Genomic DNA, 17,726 nt, shown 5'->3' with positions numbered 1-17,726 from the left:
GAAGAGATATTTGCATGTCCATGTTTATAGCAGCATTATTTACAATAGCCAAGAGGTGGAAGCAACCCAAATGTCCATCGATGAATGAATGGATGAACAGTGTGTGATATATACATACAATGAAGTATTACTTAGCCTTAAAATTTAAGGAAATTCTGTCAAACGCTACAATGTGAATAAACTTTGAGGACATTATGCTATATGAAATAAGCCAGTCACAAAAAGACAAATACTGTAGGATTTCAATTGCAAAAGGTATCTAAAGTGGTCAAACTCATAGAAACAAAGAATAGAATTGTGGTTGCCAGGGGCTGGTGACAGGAGTTGTTGTTAATGGGCATAGAGTTTCAGTTTTGGAAAATGAAAAAGTTCTAGAGATTTGTTGCACAACAATGTGAACATAGCTAACTCAATTGAACTGTACACTTAAAAATGGTTAAGATGGCAGATTTTGTTAGGTGTCTTTTGCCACAATTATGAATGAATGAATGAATCAATCATGTAAGAAATAGCAGCATCTCTGAAGTCAAGTGAAGAAGGTGTTTAAGGAGAAGGGAGTAATTCACTGTGTTAAATGCTACTAGAAGGCTGCAGTAGTTTCATAATGATCCCCAAAGACATCAAGTCCTAATTCCTAGAATCTGTAAATGTTACCTTATAAGGGTAAAGAGTTTTTGCAGATGTGATTAACTTAATGTTCTTGACATGGAATCATTATCTTAGATTATCCTGGTGGATGCTAAATCCAATGATAAGTATCCACATAAGATAGGGGCATAAGGAGATGACACACAGAAGAGGAAGAGGCAATGTGACCACAGAGGCAGATAGTGGAGTTGTGTGGCCACAAGTCAAGGAATGCTGGTAGCCACTTAAAGCTGAAAGAAGCAAGGAACGGATTCTTCCCTAGAGAGTTTAGGGGGAGGATGGCCCTGATGACACCTTGATTTCCACTCAGTGGAACTGATTTTGAACATTTAACTTCCAGAACTGTGAGGGAATAAATTTCTGTTGTTTTAAGCCCTCAAGTGTGTGGTAATTTGTTACCACAGCCGTAAAAAACTAAGACAGGGGCCAAGTAAAATGAAGACTGAGAAAGAACCATTGGATTTGGCAGACTGGAAGCTGGAGCTGCTGGTGACCTAGACAAATGTAGTTTCTGTAGAGTCGTTGGGGAGAAATGATTTGAAATGAGTACAAGACAGAATAGGAGGAAGAGAAGTGGATGCTGCCAGGCTAGACAACGGTTCCACGTCACCTGTCAGGGAAAGTGGGAAAATGGGATTCTTGCCCAGGAGAATGTGCAGGGTCAAGGGACAGGTTTTGTTGTTTTTCTTAAGATGGGAGATGTTTTAGCTTGTTTGTATTGTATACTGATGAGATTGCTGCAATAAAGAGGAGAGAGTCCTTTACTAGACAAGAGAAGATGGGAGTAGTGCTGAAGTGAAGGGGCTCCTCACCAAAACAGAACAAAATCGGGGCATGGGCAGTTCATCATCACAAGAAAAGAGAAGGCAGAGTTTATGAAAGTGCAGGGCCAGGGAAACTGGTGGGATTGCTCATGGGAGAAGATGGGCGTTCTCTTCTGGGTGCTGCTACTTAAAGTAAGAAGCAGAGTTACCAGTTAAGGATGCGGATGGGGAGAAAAGAGGTATTAAAAGTTTGAAGAGAGAGAAGAAGGTGTGAAAAAAGCCATTGGAAGTTGACTACGGAAATGTGGAAGAAATGCTGGGCAGCACTAAGGACCCACTTGAAGTTAATATCTATGAATCTGTGGTTGTGTGTTTACTCAACATTCTTTAGTTGCCCAAGGACAGGTTGAGGGATGGATTCAACCGGGGTTGGGGATTTTATGAGCTGATGTGATTGAGGGAGAAAGAGATAAAGTTGCTGTGAGTTGAAAGGGAGTGACCACATGATAGACCATGGAATCCCTAAGCCTGCTAAGGTAGCACAAAAGGACCTGAGGGTTTTGAGGGACAGTGAAGAAACAGCAGGCTCAATAGATTGGAGTCCTGAATTCTTAGAATTGGGATATAGTGGGAGTGATCTGGAAAGACAGGAAGTGGACATGAGAGAATGGAAAGCTTGAAATACTCCTTTCAACCAGCTGGAGTCCTCTTGGTCGTAGGGCTTTTCTGCCTATTTACCCACTTTCCTTGGACATTCAGTTTTGTGTGGCTGAAACTTAAATATGTTGAGAGAGTCCCAGAGCTGTGGGATTTCATGATACAGTGACAGGAATGGAACTATGTTAATATCTTCAATAGCTAGCAAAAGAACTAGAAAGGAATCAAGAAATTATCCAACTTAATTCTCTCATTTTACAGAAGAGGAAATCGAGGCCAGGAAGGGTGAAATAACTCATTTATGATTATGCAGAAAAGTTGAAACTCAAATCCAGACCTCCAGCCTCATAATTCAGCACTCTGTATTACCCCACACTGATTCTGACATTTCTTCATGAACATTGGTTCAGTACCTTGGGGTTCCATGACTGTCAGCTCATTGAGCATCCTCATGGCTCTGCTATTTCCATACCCTCTGTTTTTCCCATCACACTTCCATCAAGAGAACCACATTTATTAAAAAGAGATGTCCTCTTAAAAATTCCTTAGGGACCTACATAATTATCTCTTTCTCCTTCCACACAACATTGAACTTATTTTATTAAAGTGTAGGGATTTGCTTAGGAAATACTATTCTCTCACTAATCGGGGAAATGTTGTAGTCAGATTTGCTGGCTATTTACATTCTTTGCAAAAATCATACAAAAAAGTAACTAGTCTAAGTAGATCAGAATGCCTCACTGTTGAGTAGTGATCAGCATAGGGTGGTGAGGGTCAGCAGAGAGAGTAGGCTATTACTTTGACTTCATTGACTCCCTTCTCTCCTTCCCCCATTTTCCTAATAGATTTTCCCTACTAGTGACCACCCGGGGAGGTGGGGGGGGGGCAAAACTGAGTAAGAACATGAACCATAATAATGCTTCCAATTTAAGAACTACAAAAATGTTAGAAATACTCAAGAAACAGTGAATAGTGCATCTAACTTTTGAACCAGGGTTTAAGTACTTGATTCTGCTGCTAGGTTATAGCTGTTTTCTGTTGTTGTTGTTTTGTTTTGTTTTGTTTTAAAGGAGAGGGAGAGAGAGAGATAGAAACATCAATGATAAGAGAGTCATTGATCGGCTGCCTCCTGCACACCCCTGACTGGGCGTCGAGCCCGCAACCTGGGCACGTGCCCTGACCAGGAATCAAACCCTGATCGCCTGGATCCTAGATCGACGCTCAACCGCTGAGCCACGCCTGGCCGGTATAGCTGTTTTTTAAGGCAATTCATTTATTCACCCTGGCCCTTAACTTTTTTCATCTGTGAAATAAGAGTATTGGTTCAGTGGGTTTCAAATGGCTTATATTTAGCCTCTCTTTAAACATTGGTGGCATAAATTTGCAGATGAGCCATTTTCTTACTTACTCATTCCTAAAAAAATCCCTGAATTCTTAACCTGGAGAGGCCTCCTTTCATGAGCCCCTAAGGGTCTGCCCAAACTGGACCAAATATTAAATAAAGCCCAGTGCCACTCTGGGCTCCATACATTTTATTTTCTAAACCTGTGCCATAAGTGATTAAAGGGTATTAAATCAGTGGTTATAAAAAAGATTTTTGTTATGGATAGATAGGTCTGCAAGATAACTTCTGGGTCCTGCCAAACCCTGAGATTTAATAACTCCATGAATTCCAGAGTAGATTAATTAAGGTCAGTCCAGTTCACAGACTTTGCTTTCTCTGAACTTCTCTAGGAACCTGGGAACTGGTCTCAAAGGTGTTCGTTCTATGAGGGCAGGCTAGAGAAAGAAGAAAGTGAGCGGCCAAGGTGGTTAGATAGCTCCTGAAAATAGTATCTGCAATTGAGGTGCTTTTGGGACTATATACACACAATTATCAAACCCTTTCATCAGCACACTAAGACGGTGAAATTTAATGTGTGTATTAAATTATACCTTGATGAAACTGCCTTTACTAAAAGTATCTGTAAGATGAACTCCTGGTTCCCAAGTCAACATTTCAGACAAGTTCCTCCCACCCTTTGGAGATGGCAAATAAGCAGGTGTCCTGTGGAGAAGGGCTCCTTTCTCGATTCTCCTCTCCTGCAGCCAGGGTGCTTCTGACTCAGTGTGGACAGTAGTTGTCTATTTCCTTACCTAGTGACAAATAAATAAAAAAGGTTACTTGTCTCATCACTTCTTACATTTTTTCTCTCCTCACTCCTTAGGATGACAGGGATGTTGGCGTGGCAATTTATTTTATGCACCTAGAGCAGCAGTTTTGAAAACAATATTGTTTGAAGGGATAAAAAAAATGGGTGTGTGTGACATATCAGAGATATGTCATAGCCTTAAAAGACTGGCACTTGAGTGATGGGGAAACATTACAAGGGCTTCATTCTCTGAAGGATGCCGGGCAGAGGAGGAACAACTCTTGCAGGGTGGATAAGAAAACATCTCAGAAGGCCCCCGTTTATGCAGGGCCCAGCAATGGTTATGTATATCAGTTACTATTATCTTCCCAGCATGATGTCACCCACCGAAAAAATAAGCACTCTAAGCTGGGGAACTTTGGAAAGTTACTGTGAAGGTTAGCTTGGTTGTCTGTCGGTGGAAGGATTGCAGGAGGTTTTTGTTTTCTGAATCTCTGTGTTTTCCAGTTTTCCAATAATGGCTATGTGTTTGTTTTATAAGAGAAAATATTTTTAAAAGTGAATTGGGGGAAAATGGGCCTCCTGCTTTCCCTGACATTAAGCTAACAGAAAGGAGGCGAGGCCTTCGGTGCTGCGTTTTGGGGGCTGTGGCCTCACACGGGATTCTGTCTGATGGGTGGTCATAGATTGGTGTGGGGGGCGGGGGAACGCGAGCCCAACGTTACAGAGCAGCTTTCAGCGTTGGACTGAGGTTTACCCTCTCAAACAGAGCAACTGGGAAAAGTTATTGATGCGTTATATGTTGCCGAAAACAGCCCAGAATGTATCTGGTCACTTGAGGATCTGCCCCCTTTTTTGGCAGGAGCCAGGAAATGGTGAGAGGGAAGGAGGTACGAGTCACAAGCTTATCTTTTGCCCTAAGAATGTGGGGGTACTTGAAGATCAGACAGGATATAAAATCTGGGAGGTTCCCTTTTGGAGAATATGCGCCATAAACCCATTTGCTACCAAACAAAAGCCGTTGTTACCAATTTGTATCCAGAAACCTCTGTTTGGTGGGGCTACAGCTCGGGGGTGGGTGATGCTGTGCGCCAAGTACTCACCCGCAGAAGTAGCAAACAGTTACTGATGCACTAATATGTGTGTACGAGGCTGGGTGCTGGGGGTGCTCTGGAGGACGTTCGCTCACTTAACAAATATTTATTGAGCACTTTCTGTAAATACAACGGACAAGGTCTTTGCTCTTAGTTTATATTTAGAGGAGAAAAGTGACTAATGATATATAAATTAATTCAGTAACTGCAGATTATTGTAATGCATTGAAGAAAATCAACAGGGGGATGTACTGGAGAATGACCATGGGACGCGGCACTTCAGATCCTGTGATCAGGATACTTGGCGGCTGAACGCTGGTCTGAAGGAGAGAGCCGCAGCCCGCGGCCCCGCCCCGGGAAGATGCAGCGCTGCAGGGCACTGCGGACCTGGGGACAGCAAGTGCGAGAGCCCGGGGGGAACCGGGCTTCACCTGTCGAACCAGGGAAGACAGACAAACTTAGAGCAATCGGGGGGGTAGAGGGGCAGGTTTAATAAATATTTATGGGAGGAAGGCTGGACAAAATACTAATAATTGATCATACCAGTCAGCATGCAATTTTAAAAACAGGCAGAGAAATGGCCTGGTTTATACTAGCACTGGCGCCTGGGCTGGGGACGGCTTGAGGGACTGAGGAAGGTTTCTCAGAGGAACAGAGGCTGGAGCTGGGCTGTCAGATACGGGTGTGCATGCGGGGTAAGAGATAGGGCAAAATCATGGCTGCCACGGGCACGAGCTGTGTCGGGAGAACAGAGAGCAAGGCTGGTTTGGCTGAAGACCAGGGCTGGTGATGCGGGGCGGCCGCAGGCCGTGATGCTGATGGAAACGCTCGCTGCGTGCGCACAGATGCTCTGCTGGCCTTTCCATACAGGAGACAGGCCTGAGGAGGGAGCAGAAGCCAGTTAGCCTCAGATGCTAGGCTTACAGGTTTATCCTGTGGCCACAGAAAACCTTCACAAACACTGTCCGTGGATGGGAGCCTTTCCCTGCAGAAGATACCAGTGAAAGAAAGTGCCTTCCTGGAATTGTCAGGGTAGCACTCGGGAGCTGGTTTCCTTAGAAACACTGTGGGTAACCTGGGCACAGGCTTCTGGCTCGCACACGTGAAGCACTCAATACATCCTTGTTTACTAATTCCAAATCACAGTTGATTTTCAAATCATCTCCAGCTCTTCCATAGGTTCTCAATGAAAATTAGAAAGTTCAAAATTAAAGGTAAAGATTTACCCATTCTCTTCCCAGAAAAGATTTCCTTCCCTTTGGCTTTTTTTGTGGAGTTCTTCTTGCATATTATTAAGTCCTCGCTTAATAGAGTCACAGTTGGTCACCGTCATAGATTTTCCCCTTTGACTTTTTGAGTCCCTGACCCCTTCTCCATGTTCCTTGTTATGAGGATTGGAGATTAAGTATGTAATGTTCTTAGGTCACAGTGCTTAGTAGTTGCTCAGTGTATGGTGGTGGTCATTCTCTATTCATGCCTACTTCTTATATAGCATTCCATAACTTATAGCTTGCTGTTACAAACATTAAACACACTTGTGCAATCCTGGAGTTGTGATTTCCACTTTAGAGCTGAGCCACTGAGCCCCAGAAAGATTAAACGATTTTCCCACTGTAAAACAGCTTGGGAATGTCAGAACACACTAGGATTCAGGTCTCCTATCTCCTTCTGCCTGTTTTTTCGCTCTTGTACTACCTGTCAGCTGCATCACGGGGATTATCCCCAGACAACACAGCTATAAAAAACAAACCTGAGTGGAGGAGGGCCAATTCTTACTGGGGGCAGGGGGCTATGCTGAAAAGCTCAGCCAAAGGACTTCTGGCGTTACCATTTTGTAAGCCAAAGCTCAGACAGGCAAGCCTCCCTGAACTCCAGGGGTTGCCTAAGGCTTGATCCACTGAGGATTTAGAATCAGAGCGGGGGGGAGAGGGGGGGCGGTTTTGTGTGTGTGTGTTTTTTAAAGAAATTAATTAACCAATAGATAATTTCCTACAAGGGGGCAGAAGACTGCTGCTTGTCAGATCTCCCTTGCCTGCTGTTGTGGGGCATTAGACATCAGGAGGTTAACAGAGCCATTTCTATGGAAACGAGCTCATTATTTCTCTTTTGTTGGAATCCTACTGGTTCATGGTCTGGGCTTCCATATTTAAAAAAGAAAAAAGGAAAAGAAAGAAAAATCTAGCATATGCCATACAAAATACTAATCTTTTATCCTTGGAGTGAACAAAGCCCATTTAACATCTAAGAATGTCAGCCCCATGTGTGGATAACAAGCCTTTTTCTTATCCAAGACTCAGATAAAAACAAAAAGCTTACGTGTCATTTTTAAGTTGCAATGTGGCTTATTCATTCCTGTTTTGTTTTACAAAATTGGTGAAATCCCTGACTTGGAGTGAATATTTTTCAAAGGCTGTGTTTTTGTCAAGGTCGTTAAAAGCAGCTAACCAATGATGCTCTTTCCAAGAGGGAGGCTGCCTCTCGCAGAGATGTTGTTTCAAAAGCAACAGTTTACTGGAAAGCAGAGAGCTGTCATTTCAAATGGCTTCTGGTAGCCCAGTGAGACAAGGAGGCTGTATTGTGTCTTACTCTCCACCTACACAGCATAAATGGCTCCCATGCTGGTTTAAGGGAAATCAGATGGGATCTTGTCTTTCTTCCATTGGGCGAGTGGCCGTATCCCAGCAAAGCCGCAGGGAAATAGTACAGGGTGGATTTCAAGTTGATGTCGCTCCCCTGGCTCCTTTTGTTCCCTCTTGGCCCCCTAGCACTTTTGCTAGGAACAGCCTCCACACTGGCCCTCATTCACATTTGCTCTCCCCGAGCTACAAAGACCTGGAAAATTGCTATTATGTTTGTGAAATGGCCAAACATATTCTGTACTCCCCAGATTAGGATCAGTCTGCTGCCTCTAAAAATGTGAATTGAGAGCACTGGAGGAAAACCTTTCCCTGGGGAGCATGATTCAGAAACAGCCTTCTCGCTAATGTTCTGACTTAATCGAAACCTGTTTCCCTCAACTAAGGATGCGGCGGTTACTTCCTTCCCTGGAATTGCGGGGGTTAAATAGGGTAACGCTTTAAGGCGCTTGGCCCACTTCCTGGCACATGGCAAGCCCTTGGTTTATAAGCTAATATTCATTTTTAATATGAGTTCCTGATCCTCTGATGAAAGAACAGAGCTTTTGTCCTGTAAAATCAAATTCCGGAAATGAGAAGCACTAAAAGATGGGGGAGAGGGAGGAGGCACTTAGAAGGCCCCAGTTTTGTTTTGTTTACAAACCCATCTTTCACCTTAGCTTCCCGGCCTCCACCTCCTTGGATCCCTCCCCTCCCTGGGTCCCTCCCCTCTCCTTCCCGGTTCCCCTCTCCTCTTCAAATACCAACCAGTGCCCAGTGGAGTTCAGCATCATTTCGTGCCTTTTATCCCCAAGCCCCGCCATGCCCGTCTGCCTGGATGTGCCCTAACCTACCCCTCACTGCCCCCCACCTGCCCTATGTGCATCCCTGTGCATGTTCTCCATCTCCAGCCTCCACACTACTGCTCAAAAGTGAGCAAAGGCAAGTGAGGCGACCAGGACATTGTGACACCCGAAAGCTATCTTGGCGATGTTTCTAAGTTTTAAAACACCTGATTGGGAAAGAGTGGGCATCCAAGATGGATTCCAACCCTGCTACTCTGGGGCTTGAAAGTGCTGAGGGATAAGCAACAGGCTTCCCAGATAAATCCCTTATTGATTTAAAATCTCCCTAGTGGCTGGAGAACCAAAGAGAAATGAGTGTGTACTGATTAGTACAGATTGAAATGTGCTATTTTGGTATCAAGTCAAAGTGGCCAATGGGTAATAGAAAGAGATGCCTGACAGAAAGCTACGCTGAGGCCTGGCAGGCTATTTCACAATTATTATTCACACTGCAGCTGCTATGCATAAATTCACCAGTGTTCGGACTGCTAAAGCCCTTCACAGGAATAGATATTAACTGTACTCTTTGTATGTATAATCTGATCAATGTCGTGATGATGTCCTTACTTGCTGCAGAATAAATTAGAGTGGGAATGAAAATTAAAATGAGTGGCAAAACGACCATGCTGAACTTGGGTTGTGGTGTGAACAGTTAACAAAGATATTTATCTAGGCAACTAATTGTAGAAGCTCTGAAGTATTTTAAATTGGAATAGTTTGAAGTTAGTCTTCTAATTCAAAAGCAAGTAACAACCACTCACCAATTAAATGATATGGCTAATTGGCAAATGAGAATAATAGAGGTATCATCAGGTAACTGGGAGACTATAAACCTCTAATTTGTTTTCTAGACCTAAAATCGTTTGTTTTATTGCCAATGTAATCTGAACCTGTAAATACGCAAAGCAAATAAATCAACCCCCCCTTTGCACCTACTGCAAATATCAAAACACAGTTCTGAGAAACACACAGTTGTAATTAAAATGAAAGGCCACCAGGAAGCCTGCTGGATGCCAGGCTTAAAGAACACCCATTAGGGTATGAAAAGAATGGAATCCTCTGCAATTAACCTACACACTCTAAGGCAAAGGTCTCATTATCAAAATATTTATTTATCTTTGTGCCAAAGAAATAAGGGGTTGTGTGTTTATTCCTAAGCCTAAATGGCAAGAAAATGTGTGGTTTCTTAACAGAAAAGTTCCCCCTGAAAGAAACTTAAATGCTGGATGTATCATTAGAAAAAGAAAACTCGCCCAACTGGGTGTGGCTCAGTGGTTGAGCATCGACCTAGGATCCAGGCGATCAGGGTTCGATTGCCGGTCAGGGCACATGCCCAGGTTGTGGGCTTGATCCCCAGTTGGGGGTATTGCAGGAGGCAGCTGATCAATGACTCTCTCATCATTGATGTTTCTATCTCTCTCTCTCCCTCTCCTTTCCTCTCTCTGAAATCAGTAAAGATATATTTAAAAAAAAGAAAAGAAAAAGAAAACTCATTTAATGGTTTTTATTCCAGGACAGGCCTGTCTCTCCTGTTGCTGGGGTAGAGGTGGGGGGACACTTTCCCATCAGTCGAAAACAATAAAATGCCTTCTGTATTATTCTTGGGTTTGGAATTCAGGTGGGATCATTAGGACATTCTTGCAGAGTCCTGCCCGTCGGTCATACACAAGCTTTATCATTGTTCTAGGGGGTGTCGTTGCTTGCATTCTTTTTGCTGGCTGGCAGATAAACTCAGCAGAATCTCATTCCACCAGCGTGTTGCAAGAAAGAAAGAGACTTTGTTCTCTTTTAAATAAGCAGAAATCAAATATCCATAAAGCGCCCGCTAATGAGAATGAAGAGCACTTAACACATATTCATCCGTGGAAAGGTAATTGGGATCATAAAACGCAAGTATAAAAGCCCAGTTAGTTGCAAGTTTCCTTGAGGGGTAAACTTCTTTGAGCAGATTTCTCACGCATGGCCCTGCGGCTACTTTGTCAGTGTCCTTTCCCATTGAGAGTACTATGGGCATCGAGCAGCACAGGTCATTGTTGCCTGGCAGTCTGCAGGGCGTGAGAGCATCTGCCTCTGCTCACTAAGTGCCAGGAGCACCTCTAGTTATTGTCATAACCCAGACCACCCCACACATTTCCAAATGTGTGGTATCTCCCCTGATTGAGAACCACTGCCATGAACCTAGTGTGGGGCTTGGAGAAGAGATTGAATCCCATTTGGAATTTCCAGAGTTACATTATTAGCATTTTAAAAAGAGCTTTTGGCTATAAAATTCTGAAAGAATCAGTGTGCGATATTATAGCCCTCTAAGTCAAACCTGGAGATGTGCAACTACCTGTATTTTGTGTCATAGCTTGATTGCCAGATGATCCAGCATTTGACAGGTACTACCAGTTGCTGGGCTAAGAACAGCTTGCTGGACCAAAGAGTGTCACTCTAGCGCTACCCAACCTTTGATTGTCACCCCACCTGACTGAGAGTCCAGAAATGACCTCAGGAATCCAGAGTTTCCCTAAGAGATCCAGACTCGGACTCAGTTGCCTTCTGTCCCACTGATTTTGAGAAGAGGTAGAGTCCACAGCTGGGTGAATCTCTGGAGTGGCCCTCTGATGGCTCCAGGGCCAAGCTGGGCCCCTGCAAAGGTAAAAACGCCAGTGCATACAATGCAGTCCAAAGACTGTGCTGATGGGGTGAGAGAGAAGCAATGCATAGAGATGAATCACCCTCTATTTTTAACTAAAAGTTTTTAGTTGTTTTAAGAGGTATATGAGTTTTAAAGCTTTATTTGTGTGATCTTTTCATTGGAATTTTACTTTTTCCTTTATCTATTTTAGTTAGTATATTCAAACAATTTCCTTCCCTCTTACAAAAAATTATTTCTGCCCAATTTGGGTTACATGTAAAATGAAACAGGAACATTAGCCAAGAATATCTGATGTGTGCCTGTGCTTCCCTTTTGCAACTGCCAAAGCATCTAAAAGGACTTTGTCACCACTTTTTCTTGGCCTCATTATGTTCACAAGGTGCAAGACCCTTTCCTCAACCACACTTCTCACAGCACACAATTCCTCTCAACTCAGATCGGGTTGGAAGACAAAAGGCTTCCTCTTCCCCATTAAAAAGCAGTAACGTAGCATTTCTTTACACTAACAGTGAACAATCTGAAAAGGATATTAATTTAGACATTCCATTTCCAATTGTGCCAAAGCATAAAATACGTAGCAATTAACTTAGAATAGAATTAATTTAAGAATAAGACAGAGAGCCCAGGAATAAACCCTCACATATACGGTCAAATGATTTTTAACAAGGGTAGTAAGACCATTTAATAGGGAAAAAAGAGTCTTTTCAACAAATGGTGCTGGAAAAACTAGATATCCACATGCATAAGAATGGCGTTGGACCCTTATCTAATGCCATATTAAAAAATTAACAATGTATCAAAGACCTAAATGTAAGAGCTAAAACTATAAAACACTCTGAAGAAAAACATAGGGCAAAAACTTCACAGCCCTGGATTTGGCCATGATTTCTTGGGTATGACAACAAAAGCACAAGCAACAAAAGAAAAAATAGATAAATCGGACTTCATGAAAATTAAAAACTTGTGTGCATCAAAGCACACTATTAACAAAGTGAAAGAGCAATTCATGGGATGGAAGAAAATATTTACAAACCATATATCTGGTAAGAGATTAATATCCAGAATATATAGAGAACTCCTCAAACCCAACAACAAAAACACTGATTCAAAAAATGGGCAAAGGATTTGAATAGACATTTCTCCAAAGAAAATATACAAATGGTCGCTACGTACAGGAAAAGATGTTCAATTTCACTAATCATTAGCAAATGAAAATCAAAACCACAATGAAAAACCACCTCTCATTTATCAGGATGACTACTATCAAACACACACACACATACACATTAAAAAACAAAAAGCCCAGAAAATAACAAGTGTTGGTGAGAATAAAGAAATATAGGAACCCTTGTGCACTTTTGATGACCGTGTAAAATGATACAGCCACTGTGGAAAACAGTAGACTGTTCCTCAAAAAAATTAAAACTAGATTTACATATGATCCAACAATTCCAAGTCCAGGAATATACCCAAAAGGACTGAAAGTAGGGTCTTGACGAGATATTTACTTATCCATGTTCACAGAGGAGTTATTCACAGTAGCTAAAACATGCAAGTAACCCAAGTGTCCATTAACAGATGAACAGATATGCAAAATGTGGTATATACATACAATGAAAGATTATTCAGCCTTAAAACAGAAGGAAATGCTGGCACATGCTACAACATGAATGAACCTTGAGGACATGAAATAAGCCAGTAATGGAAATAAGCCAGTCATGGAAAGACAAAGACTGTAAGATTTTACCTCTATGAGCAACCTAGAATAGCCAAAATCACAGAAACAGAAAGTAGAATGGTTGTCTTCAGGGCTGGGGGGAGAAAAGAATGGAAGTTATTGTTTATTAGATACAGAGTTTCAGTTTTATGTATGAGGAGAGAGAGAGAGAGAGAGAGAGAGAGAGAGAGAGAGTGTGTGTGTGTGTGTGTGTGTGTGTGTAAAATGCTTTGTTCAAATTCCTCAAGCTTAGGAAATAGGTCTTTTCTTTTTTACCACAGCCACTTTTCAGGAAAACACATACTTCCTTGGAACACTGGCTGAGAATTCCACAGTTGTCAGTCTTCAAGAGGGGGATTTTGTCAGTGCTTTTATGGAAAAGCAGCTGGATATAAAAAAGAGGAAAATGCACATAGTGATTTTCAAAGTGGCACTAGGCTCTGGTGGATGATATGGTAAAGCAAGAACATTCAGGATGTTATCCTCCTAAAACTAGGAACATAGCCAAAGCCTATGTTTCCTTTTTCTCTTAAGTCTACTTCGGTTTCAAACGTGTTCTCTCCCAGCATTTCTAGACTGGCATCCTGCCCCATTCCTCTTCTTCCCCTATCTCAACCCCCACCTCCCCACTTCCCTCCTCTGCCTGCACAGAGGTCTCCTTCTATGGTAAGAGGGATAAAGGCCCCCAAAGATGTCCATGTCCCCATTCCTAGAACCTGTGAATGTGTTGTTTCATGGAAAAGTGGAATTAAGTTTGCTAATCAGCTGACCTAAAGGTGGGGAGATTATCCTGGATCATCTGGGTGGGCCCAATGTAGTTACAAAGGTCCTTATGAGTGAACAAAGGGGGCAGAGGAAAGTCATAGGGAAATGTGACTAGAGAAGAGGTTAGAGTGATATGACATGAGAAGGACTCAACTCACGTTTGCTAGTTTTGAAGATGAGGGAAAAGGCCAAGAGCCAAGAAATGCTGGCAGCCCCTTGAAGCTAGAAAAGGAAACAGATTTTTCCTTACAGCCTCCAGAAGAAATGCAGCCCTGCCAACACCTAGAATTTAGCTCAGTGAGACTTATTTCAGACTCCTGACCTCCAAAATTGTAGGATAATAAATTTCTATTGTTTAAGCTACTAAATTTATCGTAATGTATCACAGTGGCAATAGCCAGTTCATATACTTTCTAGCTTAGTCTCCTCAAGACATCCACAGCTTTCCCTAGAAAATGAACAGGCATTAGGACATAGACTTTCTTAGATACTCAAATGAAAAGAATGGGTGGTTTACCCAGTTAATGGCAAATCTGTCAGCCAATAGCAGAGAAACCCTTAGTAATGATAGTGGACACAAGATAAGCCTTATTTCTCTTTACATAGATCGTAACCAGTTCACAGCTGGCCTAGTGGCTCTACCTTGTCAATAAGGACCCAGATCCTTCCTGCTCACCCTGGAGTGTAGCCTAGGGGTTCAAGATGGAGCTCTGTGGTCAATATGACTACCCTCCAGGCCAGTAGCAGGAAGAAGGGGAGACAAAGGGCACAACCCCTTCCTTCAAGGATACTTCTGCTTATATTTCATTGGCCAAAACTTTGGACTGAGCTGCAAGGGAGGCTGAGGAATGTATCTTTCAGCTAACTATGCCCAGCTAAAATTGAACATTCTCTGGGTCTCTGTTAAAAACAAAAACAAAAATTGTTATTACTAGTGAAGAAGAGAAGAAGGGGTATTTGGAGGCAAACTGTGGTCTCTGTGATCTGATTTATACTCAAGGGCAGGAGAACAGCTGGCCAGAATCCCAAAGCTCCCTCAGGCCCAATGAGGATTTGGTAATTCTGTGATAGTCTGTATTCTAGTGTGATAAATTTTAGTTTGTAAGAAACATTAACTTCACAGAACCGTGTCCAGGGGCTTGTAGATCGTGGCTGCATCCAGCTCTGGATGGATGGAAGAGTTAGGCTACTCTAATGGATAAGTCAGTATTCCATCTTGGCCCTGTGAGGCTTTGCAAAGTGGTTAGATGTTTGTTTGATTTGGGGGCCTATAATTTTCTTGTAGGACTGAGATGATTGGGTCGCTAACCATGCTGATGAAAGCATAGCTGTTAAAGCCTAATTTTATTTATTTATATTTGTTTGTTTTTACATGTTCCTTATCTTCAAGCATATGAAAGCAGAGTCAGAGATCTTTGTGGCTTTAAAAGCCCTTGCATCTTTCACCCCACTTTATTGTCTCCAAACCCTTTGAAAATAAGTTGAGGCAATAATTGATTTATCTACCAGTTTATACTGCAAATATTGTCACGGTGGTTTATTTTGCAGTATTCTTTATAAAACAGCAGTCTCTATAAAGGGACTTCTTTATAGAGAGTTATACTTTTTTTTTTTTTTTTGGTCTTGAAGAGCTAGATATCAGAAATAAGAACCAAAGGAGATAATTTATAGTATTTTGTGGGGGTTTTTGGTAATTTAAAATTGTTTCTTGATTTTAGTAAAAAAAAAAATCTCTGTATTGAACTTATTATGGGTTAGTCTTCCTTCCCCAGGTTTTCTCTTTGCCCTCTTTCCTTTTTTAGATGGTAACCTGATCCTACTTTATCCATAGATAAAAATATTCCCCAAAGCTAGCAGAAGTCAAGGTTTTTAATATAATGTCTTCAGAACAAGCTTCAACCAGCGTTGACTGCAGCAGTGTTGTAATGCTCTGCTTTTCTTGAGTCATGCACTCTAGTTAAACTGCAGCTCTCAGACACTGCTTCATTCTTGGGGGTCAGTGACCTCAAGGGGCTCATCTACACAGACGGTCCTGAAAGAGTACATGGCACCTTGGCATGAAACAAGACCTGATCAGAGGGTGGGGGAAATGGGCACTGAAAATAAAATAGGATGCACTCCGAGATGAACAACAAGAATGAAGTGCGATGGAAGGTCAGGAAAGAATTAGGAAAGGACTGAAATTGGGATTGGAAGTGGAAGGGGGTGGGAGTGAGGGTGGGAAGAGGTCAGGCAGAGCCAGTGGCTAGGAAGCCATCTCACCATCTACATAGGTACAGAGCTCCACTCTCCAAACATTTATCTTCCATCTTCACATTTTAAAAAGTAGCAAGTCTGTGGTACTTAATTTAGGATGCCACTCGTGAACTCATTGATATAATTAACAACTTAGACATGGCAGTCCCTCCCCCTGGACTTTATAGATATGATCCTGAAGAATTGTGCGTAAAGTGAGTAGTTGTAAATAAAGCCGTGTTTCAGGCAGAGTAAATGAAATGATTATTTCTCTTGCTGGATCAGTAACACTGCAAAGCCACACCTCCTACTGCAGTGTCTCTGCAGTTTAATAGGCCTTGGTGATTAGAGTTAACCAGAAAGCTGGTGTATGAGCCCACCAAGAACACTTGGTAAACTCGGGGTCTTTAGTCCTGAAGGGTTATATAATTTACCATTCTTCTCCCTGCTTGCCTTTCACTCATCTGCCTAGGGCACTTAGCACAGTATCTGACAATAGTAGTACCCAATAAATAACAACAGTAGTAAGTATATGGTCACCCTTATTATTTTTGAATTTATTTCATAAACTATGATAATTTTAATAACTTGCTTTATTAATGTGGCAGCACATCTTACTATAACTGACTCGGTAACATTCTTCATTTCCCCCCCTAAGGATGGAAGGCGAGAAGGTGCGGGGAGTTGGAAAAGCAAACCCCATATTCTGGTCTGCCTGGCAGCCCAAGGCAGTGCTGGACTGAAGAGGTAGAGGCTGGACTAGCCAGGCTCGACTGCAGCCACTCTTTCGAGATCCTCAATTACGATGAACCTGCACATCTGACAGCTCCTGAATTCTCTCATGCATTCTTCCTCGTTTTCTTTCTCAGGGTGTCTGAAACCCCCCCCCGGCACTCCAATGGCCAGCAACAACACTGCCAGCATAGCACAAGCCAGGAAGCTGGTGGAACAGCTGAAGATGGAAGCCAACATTGACAGGATAAAGGTAAGGACAGAATAACCCACACAAGGGGCATGCCTGGCCGCAACCTATCATTTACTACTTCCAGAGTGAGTGAGGATGGAAGAGAAACTTAATCATCAGGCAGAAGTTCATTTTTCTAATGTCTTGGCTTTCTCTAGATTTCTCCAGCATAATATAATAGTGTAAATTAAAATTGATTATCCATCTAGGATTAAAAACAAAACAACAACGAAATAAAACAGAAATAAAACATAGGCTCCTGCCTGGCCAGGTGTGGCTCAGTGGTTGAGTGTCGACCTATGACCCAGGAGATCACAGTTCGATTCCCAGTCAGGGCACAGGCCCGGGTTGCGGGCTCGATCCCCAGTCAGGGGCGTGCAGGAGGCAGCTGATCAATGACTCTCTCATCATTGATGTTTCAACTCTCTCTCTCCCTCTCCCTTCCTCTCTCTGAAATCAATAAAGATATATTAAAAACAAAGAAACAAAAAGAAAACATGGGCTCCTGACTGAATTCTAGCGAAGGAAATCGGAGAACACATAAAACATAGCAGTCAGCCAGTCAACCTCCCTTACCTTCTATGAGCTTCTTATTTGGGTTTTAATTTTTTTCTGTCCTGATTTAAGTTCTAAGTTTAAGTTGCCCGTT

General features: G+C 42.4%; 1 protein-coding gene across 2 annotated transcripts in view; it reads left to right on the top strand.

Moving 5' to 3' along the window:
- Nucleotides 1-17,726, top strand: part of GNG2 (G protein subunit gamma 2) — a 103,369-nt gene that overhangs the window by 68,881 nt on the left and 16,762 nt on the right. For both annotated transcript variants that reach the window (XM_016198112.2, XM_087820502.1), the window contains exon 3: nt 16,983-17,098. In XM_016198112.2, the coding sequence (XP_016053598.1) occupies nt 17,012-17,098 (87 nt within the window). In that variant the 5' untranslated portion in view covers nt 16,983-17,011. The remainder of the gene's footprint in view (nt 1-16,982; nt 17,099-17,726) is intronic.

The sequence above is a fragment of the Miniopterus natalensis genome, chromosome 1, assembly GCF_054644295.1.
Source record: "Miniopterus natalensis isolate mMinNat1 chromosome 1, mMinNat1.hap1, whole genome shotgun sequence".
Classification (NCBI taxonomy): Eukaryota; Metazoa; Chordata; class Mammalia; order Chiroptera; family Miniopteridae; genus Miniopterus; species Miniopterus natalensis.
This window is presented reverse-complemented; position numbering and strand designations above follow the sequence as displayed.